The 13,434-nt window shown below is 39.4% G+C and overlaps 1 protein-coding gene across 7 annotated transcripts in view; it reads right to left on the bottom strand.

Moving 5' to 3' along the window:
* TBCA (tubulin folding cofactor A) overlaps positions 1-13,184 on the bottom strand; it is an 83,225-nt gene extending 70,041 nt beyond the window's left edge. For 2 of the 7 annotated variants that reach the window (XM_078365893.1, XM_002744839.7), the window contains exon 1: positions 12,911-13,048. Coding sequence is in view for 3 of the 7 variants with exons in the window: in XM_002744839.7 (XP_002744885.1) it covers positions 12,911-12,963 (53 nt within the window). In the remaining 4 variants the exon portion in view is untranslated. Of the gene's footprint in view, positions 1-10,690; positions 10,819-11,585; positions 11,699-12,301 lie in introns of those variants that run through there. The other 5 variants (XR_013532600.1, XR_013532601.1, XM_054252156.2 and 2 more) reach the window with 5 other exon arrangements.
* Between the last annotated feature and the right edge of the window lie 250 nt (positions 13,185-13,434).

Raw genomic sequence — 13,434 nt, 5'->3', positions numbered from 1 at the left:
TCAAACATGAATAAAACAATCTTGGCCTGGCATGGTGTCTCACGTCTGTAATCCCAGCACTTTGGGAGGCCAAGGCGTGTGGATAACAAGGTCAGGAGTTTGAGACCAGCCAGACCAACATCGTGAAACCCTGCCTCTCCTAAAAATACAAAAGTTAGCTGAGCATGGTGGTACGTGCCTGTAATTCCAGCTAGTCAGGAGGCTGAGGCAGGACAATCGCTTGAACCTGGGAGGCCGAGGATGCAGTGAGCCAAGATTGCACCACTGCACTCCAGCCTGGGTGAGAGTGAGACTCTGTCTCAAAAAAAATTAAAAATTAAAAAAAATATATATATGTGTGTGTGTGTATATATATATGTATACACATAAACACACACACACAAATTAGCTGGGCATGGTGGCGGGCACCTGTAATCCAAGCTACTTGGGATGCTGAGGTGGGAGAACTGCTTGGAAGGCGGAGGTTGCAGTGAGCTGAGATCATACCACTACACTCCAGCCTGGGCGACAGAGTGTGACTCCTCCTCAAAAAACAATCTTATCCAGGAGCTCACAAAATTGTATGGTCCTTCTGAAAATGTAGTTAGCAAAAAATAAGAAAAGAATTACACAAGGACTTGTACAATGTACAAATCCCTGGATCTTGCCCTAGACTTACAGAATTAAAATCATCAGGGTTGCCCTGGGGTAAGTGTGTCTTCAAAAAGTACCCAGGTCAATTCTTTTCCATAATAAAGTTTGCAAATTATTGTTCTAGTGCAATGGTTCTCAAACTTTTTTTTTCTTCTTTTTTTTGAGACTAGTCTTGCTCTGTTGCCCAGGCTGGAATGCAGTGGCATGATCTCAGCTCACTACAACCTCTGCCTGCTGGGTTCAAGCAATTCTCCTGCCTCTGCCTCCTAAGTAGCTAGGACTACAGGTGCCTGCCACTATGCCTAGCTAATTTTTGTAATTTTTGTAGAGATGGAGTTTCACTATGTTGGCCAGGCCGGTCTCAAACTCCTGACCACAAGTGATCTGCCTGCCTCGGCCTCCCAAAGTGCTGGGATTACAGGCGTGAGCCACCATGCCCAGCCTCAAACTATTGATCTCAAAACACTTTTAAAATTACTGAAGATTGGCTGCACATGACGGCTTGCATCTGTAATCCCAGCACTTTGAGAGGTGAAGGCAGGAGCGTGACTTGAGTCCAGGAGCTCAAAACCAGCCTGAGCAACACAGTAAGACTTCATCTCTACAAATAATTTTTAAAAATTAGCCCAGTGTGGTGGCATGCTCCAGTGTTCCCAGCTACTTGGGAGGCTGAGGTGGGAGAATCACTTGAACCTACATTGAGGCTGCAGTAAGCCATAATCCTGCCACTGCAATTCAGCCTAGGCAATAGAGTAAAACCCCTGTCTGGAAAAAAAAAATTACTGAGGATCCCAAGGAGCTCTGTTTACATGAATTATCTCTATTAATATTTACTGTATTAGAAATTAAAACAAATTTTAAAAAATATTTAAGTTAGAAAAATTTTAAATATATTTAATTTACTTAAAAATAAAATAAATGTACTATAATGTTAGCAAAAATAACCTATTTTATGAAAAATAATCTCATTTTGCAAAACAAAAACTAGAAAAAAGGTACTATTTTACATTTTTGCAAACCTTTATATCTGGAATAAAAGCAGCTAGATTCTCTTATCTGCTTCTACATTCAAGCTGTTGCAGTATCAAACATCACATAGCCCCTGAAAAACTCCACTGTACAACTGTGAGCAAATGAAAGTTAAAAAGGCAAAATGTCTTAGTTACTAAAAAAATACTTTCTACTTTGCAGAACTCCTGAATGGGTGTTAGGGACCTCAAGGGGTTCCTAGACCATACTTGGGAAGCTACCAGCCTAGTAAATAGAACAAATAGCTTAATGTATTTTTAGTACTATCATAGTGAAAATTACAAAGTTCTCTGGGAGCACAGAAAAGGGAGCACTAACTTTGGACAAAACCAGGAAACTCTATAGAGATGGCGATATCTGAAGCCCAAGTCCTTATACAAAGTCCTTCTAAGATCTGCACCCTCTCCCTCTTACTTTTCTGAATCTCCTACCCCTCTTCCTCTCCTTCACTGGTTGCTGCCCCTCAAACAGGCCAATCTTACTCTCTTTTTCAAGTCTTTGAATTTGCTGTTTCTTCTGTCTGAATGACTCTTCCCCCATGTATCTCATGGCTGTTCGTGGCCGCACCTGGCCAACCTTATAGCTGCGAAGAGCTATACTTTGACCTGAAATCTATTCTGGGCCTACCCTTTGAGAAGTTCTGCCTTAGGCTAACTATTACATATGTGTTCTAGGGGCCATATATAACAATGTACATTGTAGCAACATTTGTACAAGTGAAAAACTAGGGCCAAAAAAAATAGAAAGCTAAACTAAATATCCATTAAAATGAAAATGAAAAAAATACATTAGTACATTCATACTTGAGTTTTAGGAATAACTCTTCATATACATGTATACTGCATAACTTAACAATGTACAAAGTCCTTGGGACTGGGACCAAACCTTTGCTATTTTGTATCCCTGAAATAATACCTACTGCTCATGAGATTTCAACCTACCTAACTCCCTACTATTTTTCTTAAGTTTCAAAGAAATAATCATATTAAGGTGGGATGGATTAGTTCACTTATCCCCATTATGTAACTTAGAAGGCAGTTAAACACACAAACACACACCCCTCTATTAAACTAGAATGAAAGAGTCTATTCTAGTTAATTCTAGGTAAACTACAAAACCTTTTTTGATAGAACTGTAACAATATAAAATTTTTCCATAAATAGACTTGTCTCTTCCTAATTTAAAAAATGTAAAATTGTTGCTTTTCAACAAATCCTTGATAGATCTTCATATCTTTTATATCTCTAATAAAATAAAAATACTACCCTGAAAACTGTCTAATTGTCTGAGGGTAGTTATTACTTAACAACAGTTGCTTCTCTTTTCTTTCTCCATTTCTAAGTCATTTCATTTATATAGTAAACTTTTATTTCTAGTCTCTTGATGTGTTCCCCCTCATAAACTCTTTTCTGGTTTCCTCCAGTCCTTAACTCAATTGACAAATATCTACTAAGTGTCTATTTGGTGAAAAACAATTCTGTGAAAAGTAATGGTATATTAGACACCATCCCTTTGATCCTGAAAAGATGTGAAGAACTGTTTGGCCTTAAGAAAATATTTGTATACTTTGATATAATTCAGTGTCTTCAGAACTTAACATTCTAGATTTGGAGATCAAATTTTTTTAACACTATACTAGTAATCTAAGTTCAAACACACTTCAGTAGACAAATGTATTTCAGGCAACAGATGTTATATTAAAATCGAGACGTTAGTATTATTAAGAAGCCGAGGAACATTTAATGAAAAAGTTGATACCTATTTGCTCCAATATCCTTTACAGACAAATAAACCCTGATTTAGAATACACACATGCACATACACACAGAACTCCATAACATACTTGTGGAAGTGAAAGGATCTCAACAATTACAAACAAAGAACTCAGTTAAAAAACATTAAGGAGAATTTGGAAATAACTATAACTAGCACTAGAATTATAAGAATATCTTCTAATCACTGTGTGAATCATTTATAGATTTTGAAATTAGGGTTCTCCAAAACTCACTTGACTACTCTTCCCTACAATAAACTTAATGACAGTGCAATAAAAGAGCAAAACTAGCCTTGCCATATTGTGCTAATGATATAGATACAGTGTTTTTTAAGCTGTTAAAAAATACAAGATAATTGATAGAAATCGAATATTTTATTTTTTGCTGGGGCTTGGGGTTAAGGAATCACTGCCTCAGCAATGATCACAAAAAGATGATCATTACAAAGTCTTAGAAATTATTCAAAAACACAGGTTCATACTCTTCCCTTCCCCCTCCACAATCAGTGTGACCAGAACAAGCAACTAAAATACAGGCTTTTATCACAATTTAAAAGAAAGCAAGTTCCAGAGTCTTTTCCGGGGATCTGTAACCATGCATCCTTAAGTCCTCACTCACATTGTTGATAATCTACAGAAAAGTAATAAAGATGCTGCTGCTATGGTTTGAATGTTTGTATCCCTCCAAAATTCAGACTGAAACTATTTCCAATGCAATAGTGTTAACAGATGAGGCCTTTAGAAGGTAATTAGGTAATGAGGTCTCCTCTCTTGTGAATGGGGGTAAGGCCCTCATAAAAGAGGCTTCACACGGCCTTGGGCCCTTTTATTCCCTTCTGTCACATGAAGACACAGCATTCAGGGTACCATCCTGGAAGCAAGAGACCAGGCCCTCAACAGATATTTGCCGGCCTCTTCATCTTGGACTTCCCAGTCTCTGGAACTACAAGCAATAAAAATCTATTATTTATAAATCACCCAGTCTCAGGTGTTTTCATAACAGCGCAAATGAATGAAGACAGGTGTTAATAATGAGAGCAGTTAGTATTTATTGAACATTTACTATATATCAGGCATCTGGGCTAAGTGCTTTACATGATTACCTTATTTAATTCTGCTAACAATACCAAAAAAAAAAAGATACTTTCATTAACCCCATGTTCCAGCTAAGAATCCTGGGGCTTTTAAACGCTAAGTAACTTTCCCAGGGTCACATATGTAATAATGTGTAAGTGGAGCCTGGGAGTCCATCTGTTTAACTCTCACTGCAAGAATAAACAACAATAGTAACTATTACGATGTAATATAGTAATTGATTCAGTGGCTCTCTACTGCTTATCAGATCAGGTTCAACATCCTTATAAAGGAATGTTTCATTTCTTCATCTGTTCATTGCAAAGACTTTTACTAAGTATTATGTGCCAACACCATACCAGATGATTCAAAGACAGTAAGATGTAGGTTCTGAGTGAGGCTGCTAAATGAGTGATCTTTGGATCAGTTAAACCTATGACAAGTTATTAAGAAAAAAAAATCCGTTATATTTGGACACAACAGCATCACAATAGAAAATTACTATATTCTTTTATAAATATATTACTGAATATAGAATACTGGAATAGACATCATATATCTAAGTGTTCACTGTCTAAGAGTTTTAGATTGCCATTATTAATAAAATTTTCCAACCTTGCTTACTACAGATTTTCAAAATTTCCAACCAAACAAAAAAAATGTAATGAAAAAACAAAACACCCATACACATACAGGGCAAAAAACCTTTCATCTCCACATTCAACCTGGATAATAAAATACCTTGTGTTGAGGAAACTGTGGTGATGAGTGGCCTTAGCCTTCTCCCTTTCCAGCTTGAAGAAACATCTGGTCGTCTGCTTTATTGCTCCTAAGAGTAACTACTTGCCAAGTAGTTGGCAGAATGTGGTGAAGAACTGACCACCTGCAATTCATTTTGACATGGCCTCTGAACACCACTTTGGAGAACTGAATACATTACAGAAATTCCTAAAGGAACTAGCTAAATTTCAAAGGAGGAATGTAGCCATTCTGGTTGAACTTAGCAATGGGGTACAGTACAGAAGAGGAGAAAAGAAAACAAAGCTGACAAAGCTTACAGGAATAAATTATAGGACTATGTTCCTAACCTCTCCCAGATACTCTCCACCATACTTCTATGTGTCATTGCTTTAAATATAAGAAGTATCTAAACAGCAAAAACTAATGGGGGGAAACTTTATGTCTACTCAAGTATATGTGTCATTTGCATTCTTCACTTTTTATATCAGTATTATATTGAACTAATAACGTAGATATTTTACATACCTTCTATGTTGTCTTCATACCTGCTATACACAGCATATATACCATACACAGTTGTATATGAGAGATGTAGATATAAACAAACTTGGGAAGATGCCACAATTTGGGAACAATGCTTGCTTTATTAAAAAAAAAAAAAAAATCAATACAATTTCCCCACAGGTTCATGATGTAAAATTCTATAATCAAGGCTTGTAGATTTGTAATTATGGTATGTCAGCTACATTTAAACAAGAGTGTTAAAAGATTGTTAAAGTTAAACTAACACAATTGCAGTGTGAATTGTCCTAGTCTCATTCTAATCTACCGGTGTCACTTTCATTTAATCAGAGGAAAACTATGGGCCAATGTCAGTGCTATTTCCAATGCCCTAACATTCTTTGTTCACATTGGATTTTAAGCCATTACCAATCGAAAATGGTTATAAAAAGAAAAATGTAAGAAAATATTTTTTATCAATTAATTCACTCACCAGTGAGTTTAACAAGCTTTATTGAAAATAAGTTGGCTTTAAAGTTAAGTAACCTTTTATGTACAATGACTAACAGTATTTTTTACTTTAGAAGAATTTCTTGAATTTACCACAAATCTAATAAAAATTGTATTTTATAAACACAAATCCCACTTGGAAACTTTTGGTGGATTTAAGTCACTTAGCTGAAATACCACATTGAGAAAATATCAATTCTGTATTTTCTCCTACTTTAGTGGAAATTATTTTCTACATCATAAATAATTTAAATACAGAGAAAAAAAGCTACTCTGTTAAGGATTCATATTTACACCATGCACTTAAGTTTTAGATTGAGGTACAAGATGTAACTCATACTTGTACTATCTGCAAACAGCCTCCAAATAAATCACAGAACACACAAAACAGCTATGTTACTAGTTACAGAAGAGGTGACCAATCATTCTGGTTTGCCTGGGACGTTCCCAGTTTTAGCAGTGAAATGTTCTCTACATCCTGGGAAACCCCTCAGTCTCAGGCAAACTGGGATAATTGACGCCACCTAGATATTCCACCACCACCCCACCCCACCACCCCCAAAAAAATCCCAGTGTTCACAGTTCAGCTGGGGGAAAAAAACTGAGTATTATTTGGTAACACTCTGCTAGGGCTGCCAGATTAGTTATGACCCTGTCACAGATATCAATAAATCCAGCAATCTGCTGGAAACATAGATTCAAATCTTAAAAAAAAAAAAGGTGGTGGGCAGCCAGACCCAAACCTGCCAACCAATACCCACTATCAGTGAGTCACACGTGAAAAAGGTTGCTGCTCAAAGAAACTTAGCATAATAACCCATCTAGGTCTGGGTTCAGTGGCACACTCCTGTAATCCCAGCACTTTGGGAGGCTGAGGCAGGTGGATCACCTGAGGTAAGGAGTTCAAGACCAGCCTGGCCAACATGATGAAACCCCATCTCTACTAAAAAATACAAAAATTAGCCAGGCATGGTGGCAGGCACCTGTAATCTCAGCTACTTGGGAGGCTGAGGCAGGGAGAATCGCTTGAATCCAGTGACCTGAGATCATACCACTACACTCCAGCCTGGGCTACATAGCAAGAGTGTCTCAAAAAAAATTTTTTTAATAACCCATCTAGCCTCTAGTATACACATTTCTCTAGTTTCACAGAAAGAATTAGTTCTCAAAAAAAAAAAAAGGCAATCCTACACGTTGTATACATGTATCAAAATACACAGGGTACTGTGTAAATATGTATAAGTATGTGTCAACTAAAAATAACAATAATACTATTAAAATCTTATTGCTGGGAGGAAGACATTTAAGAAGCCCTCAGAGTCGGAGGCTTAGCACCAAGTCAGCCTCATTCTGTCCAACTCTTACCTTCTAAATCATTCCTAATATCTAGACTTTTTTTTTATTCCTACTCATCTAATCTCTCTCCCTTGAAACTCACTTCCCAGATATCAAATTGCTTTGTCTTTTACTGAACACAGTAACAAAGTTACTCTACGAACAGGACACTCACTATAAATCTCCTGCCTATTTTCCTAGGGCCTAAAAATTACTGCCCCTGAAACTTGTTTTACTTTCTAATAATGTGGACTCCTATCCATTAGGTCACCTTTGCCATTTTGCCAACATGTGAAATGGCCATCTTCCACTCATGGCTGGATCTCCTTGATGCCGACCAAATACCATCATCTACTTATTGCCTGTCTCAATAGTCCCCTAATATTCAACCCAACTGTCCTCATTTTTTCATAAGACCATCAGAAACTTTTGAGTTACCTGAAGTGTTCCAACAGATCTAATTAGAAACTAAATTAATCCACCCTTCCTAGTATAGCCTACCCAAACTGAACTCTAGGACAAACACCTGGAATATAATTTCTAGTTGCTCTCAATTTCTAGAGAGAAAACTGAAGCAATTGGGGGCATAAATAATGACTTTAAACCTCTTCTTCCAAATAAAGGCTGTGACTTCCAAAGATAAATGAGGCTATAGGAAAATGAACATCTAACCAGAAAAAGAGTGTCAAGAACAGATTTAAAACTTTGTCAAGAATAGCTTTTTAAAACCATTGATTTAAAAAAAATGAACAGAATCCCTTTCACACAACCAAGAACATGTCTGAATCATGAAATTAAGAAATACTTGAAACCAATTTTGGAGACAGGAGGAAAAAAGCATACCTTTTAAACCCTTTTTATCATTAAAAATGTTAAACGTATGTACAGAAGAATATAATGAAGTCCCATGATCATTCAGCCCCAACAATTATTAATATGTTGCCACTGCTGGCTCATCAATTTTTTTCTTTGCTGAGGTTAAAATGTAGATTTTTAAAAATAGGATGCAGGGCTTAAAACCTAGATGATGAGTTGATAGGTGCAGTAAACCACCATGGCACATGTATACCTACGTAACAAACCTGCACATTCAGCACATGTATCCCAGAACTTAAAGTAAAATAAAATGAATAAATAACAAAATAAAAAATGAAAATAGGATACGAAGGCAGAAGATGGAAACAGTCATAGTAAAATAATTTTCAGGTGAAAATAACAAGAAACAGGAGGGGGCAATATTTATGAAGTTAGTTGGTGATATACCAAGACAAATGTGGGTAATAAACAGCTAAAACAGGAAGTTTAGGGGTTTCTTTAAATTGCATTTTAATATGTAAGTGGGAAGCTATACCCCAAAATGTCAACAGAAAAGTCATTTAAAAATGTATGGGAGGCTAGGCGCAGTGGCTCACGCCTATAATCCCAGCACTTTGGGAGGCCCGAGGCGGGTGAATCACAAGGTCAAGAGATCGAGACCATCCTGGTCAACATGGTGAAACCGCGTCTCTACTAAAAATACAAAAATTAACTGGGCATGGTGGTGCACGCCTGTAGTCCCAGCTACTCGGGAGGCTGAGGCAGGAGAATTGCTTGAACCCAGAAGGCGGAGGTTGAGGTGAGCTGAGATCGTGCCATTGCACTCCAGTCTGGGTAACAACAGCGAAACTCCATCTCAAAAAAAAAAAAATGTATGGGAGACATTTCCATTAATTTATAAACAATTTTAGATAACAGTAAACTATGAACAGAATTCATTAAATGATAAATTTATTTCTAAGCAGTTTATATAAGCACTTGAGAACTTGAGTCAAAAACTTAGTTTATAACAATCTCAATGAGTATTTTCTCTAGAATATCTATTGTAAGCATATAACTACTTGAACTAAGTAATTTATAAACTAGTATACATCATTAGAATGAGAAATGTCAAGGTCAAATAAGTAAATGAATGGGAAACTACCATTAGAAGTCATTTCTCATTCGCTCTACAGCACTCTGCAACATACCCTGATAGTTCTGCCAAATATAGTGACTAAAATGACATAACCCAAGTTAAGTCTGGTAAAAGTGAACAACAGAACTCTGGGCTGAGGGATAGTGTGGATTGTTTATATTTTCAAGTATACATCTCAATTCTCTTCCTATTACAAATTTTTTAAATACTCTTTATGGGAGCACTGTAGCTTAAAGGAGAAAGCTGTAGATTCGAAACCTTAGTCCTTTTCCTTGCATTGCTACTAACTAGCAGTGTGACTTAAGGAAAGTTTTTTTTTTCTTTTTTTAACTTCATGAAACCTCAGTTTTTCTTCTTGGTTTTTTTTTTAACCTAATCATGTATGACACCTGTTATTGATAAACCTGTTTCTCATCTGTAGAATGGAAATACAAACAGTACTATTAACATTTACTAGCCACTTGCTATTTGCCACATACTGTGTTAAACAGCACAGCAGGCAGTTCTTGGGACAAATGCATGAGTTGGGTACTTGCTCTACTTTACAAATATGGTAAAAGAAGTACAGTATAATGTAATATATTCCACAACATACAATAAAGGGCAGAATAAAGATCTGACCCCAAGCAGTATTACTTCAGAAACAGCTGTGCATTTAACTCCTACTCACATAGTCTCCTTACTGCCTTAGCAATAAAGCTTCCAGGGTAGTACAGTGGGATGTTGTGCTAAAACTCAGAAGCATTATCTTAAAAGTGAATTTATTCTCCCTTTTACCTTGTCCTTCCTCTGGTGGAAATATCAATAAACAAAAGAAAGGTGGACAAACAGGAAGAAGTCAGTTGGTTTCTTTAGTAGACAGTGCTACCACAAAATAACCTGCTGCTTCAGAAGGCTGTTTATCTTTTCTCTTGGAATACTTCATCAAAAACAGTTTGCTCTTCTTGGGTCTCAACAATAAAATTCTAATGAACACTGAAGTGTCTACCAGCAGTCAGGAATGTAAACTAAAAATGAAATTCTAAGCTCCCCAACCATCTGAATGGAACCCTCCTCTCAACCAACGGCTTTCTAAAGTTAACCTGAAAAACTAATTCTGGCCATGATGGGAAGAGGGAGTTGGACAAGTCTCATCATACCTTCCTCCCTTTGGAATTCAGGAACTGACCAGCATTAACATTAAAACAGAATTTGAGAAGGCTTTTTGCAGCAATAAGACACCAAATTCCAGCCTTACTCTAGTATGGCATCATATGACAGCAGGATCTGAAAGAAATACATGCATTTTACTCTAAAATATATATCTGTTACATATTTTGAATTGGCCCTGCAAAGCTGTCTCTTCTGGGGAAAAATCTACACTCTGTAGAGAATCCCCTTCCCTGTCCAGGTCTTTTTCCTAATCCAGGAAAATTAACTAGGAGTCTGGGACCTAATTAAGTCTGATAAGAAATATATATAATCTATTCTCTCTGAAGCCTGCTACCTGGAAGCATCATCTGTCTAATAAGAACCTTGATCTCTACAACCCCTTTATCTTAACCCAGACACTCCCTTGTATTAATTCCAGGTCTTAAGATAAACTCTTTCAACGAATTGCCAATTGGAAAACCTCCTATAACTTGGGACCCCCCAACCCTCCTTGGGTTGTTCTGCCTTTCCAGATCGAAACAATGTACATCGCACATGTATTGATGTCTTATGTCTCCCTAAAATGTATAAAACCAAGTTGTAGCCTGATCACCTGGCCACATGTCATCAGGACCTCCTGAGGCTGTCACAGGCATATCCTCAACCTTGGCAAAATAAACTTCTCAACTGATTGAGACCTGTCTCAGATAATTTTTTGGTTTACAGGAATTAGAGCAAATCACAGAACTGAACTACCCATGAGTTTGTGAAAGCAAAAACAAATTTTAGGACCCCCAAATCACTAAGCCAAAGAGAAAAGTCAAGCTGGGAACTGTATCAGACTGCCTCTCATTTTATTCCTAAATAAAATTAGCTACAAAGATTTTTTAAAAAGCTGCTTACCAACCGGCACGGTGGCTCACACCTGTAATCCTAGCACTTTGGGAGGCTGAGGTAGGTGGATCATCTGAGGTCAGGAGTTCAAGACCAGTCTGACCATCATAGAGAAACCCCATCTTTAAAAAAAAAAAAAAAAAAGCTACTTACCTCCCTGACCACTAAGATCTTTTCCCTAAAACAATTCTGTTGGATTTCACTCTGGCAATGTAAATTGACAGCTTATCTTCACAGATATAGGACAACATGCAGAACTCAAAGTCACCCCTCTACCCATCTCAGACAAATGGGTATCTGACTGCTTCCCATGTCCAAATGTGTAAGTAAAATCACAGATTCACTTGGTGGACTTAGGCATAAGTGACTATTCCTCCACCCCTCGCTCACATGTAAATTGTGTGTTAAGCGCAAGGCTGATCAAAGACTCAAAAGAATGCAACCATTCGTCTCTTATCTATGACCTGGAAGCCCCCCCCACCCTTCCAGTTGTCCTGCCTTTCTGGAGGGAACCAAGGTACACCTTACACATTGACTAACATCTCAGGTCTCCCTAAAATGTATTAAACCAAGCTGTGCCCCAACCTCCCTGGGCACGTCATCAGGACCTACTGAGGCTATTCTGTCATGGGAACATCCGTCCTTGGCAAAATAAACTTTCTAAATTGATTGAGACCTGTCTCAGATACTTCTGGTTCACAAATAATTTAAACAGTATCTCTCACCCTCTGGGGCGGGCTTCGGGGAATCTGGAGAAAATGAGGCCACATAAGTTTGCTGAGCGTGCTAGAAGTTCAGGCCCAGTTCTCAAAGCCTGCCAGTCATGCCAGCCATGATAGGTCACACCGCTCCACTACGGTCTCTTTTTTGACGAGGCCCGGATTCTCGGCATCCCCCTAAACTTCAGAGCCTGCTTTCACGTCCATTTGAGAGCACACCTGGGATCCGCCTCACTGGGTCAGGTTCAGCAAGGAGACGCCGGCGCGCGCACAGAGGCGGCGGCACCGGATCAGAGACCGGCCCGCTCTCCCGCCCCCCCCTCAACGCCGCAGCCCACCACTTCCCCACCGCGGGCGCCAAGAGACCGGGCCGCCACCGACTCCCCCCGCAAATCCGAGCGGTTATTGAGCGAAGACGCAAGGGAAGCGGCGTGCCAGGCCCGCGGGCTCGGGAGTCAGCGCGCCCCGCTGGGTCCCTGCCAGTCACGGCCGGCTGCAGAGCTCTTGGTGCGGCCTGGAGTTAAGAGCCCTCCTCGGGCCTGCGCTCGGCTCGGCCTCGCGGGCCGCCATGAGGCGACGAAGGGGAGGTGCAGGGCGCCGCTCCCGGCTCCTTACCGCTTCACCACGCCGGTCTTGATCTTGATCTGTCTCACGCGAGTATCGGCCATGGTCCCTCGAGCGCTGCAAGGAGGGCCGGAAAACCCGGGTAACTGTGGAACGCGACGCCAACACGGCGGTTATGTGGGCGTGAACGCCGGCCCGGCGCGCATGCGCATGCTCCGCGGCCCGGAGTCCGCGCCACACCCCGTGGGGCCGGGTCCCTGGAGGGTTGTACCCCGCGCCTGCCATCCTCTGCCTGTGCGCCCTTACCCCCTCGTGGAACGTGCCCTCCTCTCTCTCGAACAGCCCTCCTTTTTAGTTCGGGGGCAACTTACACTATCCCAGTCTCCACACCCTGGGCGTTTAGGGAAACTGAAGTATCTCTCTGGGACGTTGCTTTGTGGCATTATCTGCTTAATGGACGGAGTGACCTAAAAAATGTATTAAGGGTATTTTCGATGTCATTATCTGGTGTCAAATGGGGCAAAGTGATGCATGCGTAATGAAATAAACTTCCATCATGCACGCAGTCAAGAAAA

Source organism: Callithrix jacchus, chromosome 2, assembly GCF_049354715.1.
Source record: "Callithrix jacchus isolate 240 chromosome 2, calJac240_pri, whole genome shotgun sequence".
Lineage (NCBI taxonomy): Eukaryota > Metazoa > Chordata > Mammalia > Primates > Cebidae > Callithrix > Callithrix jacchus.
The sequence above is the reverse complement of the archived record's forward strand: the minus strand, read 5'-3'. Positions and strand labels throughout refer to the sequence as shown.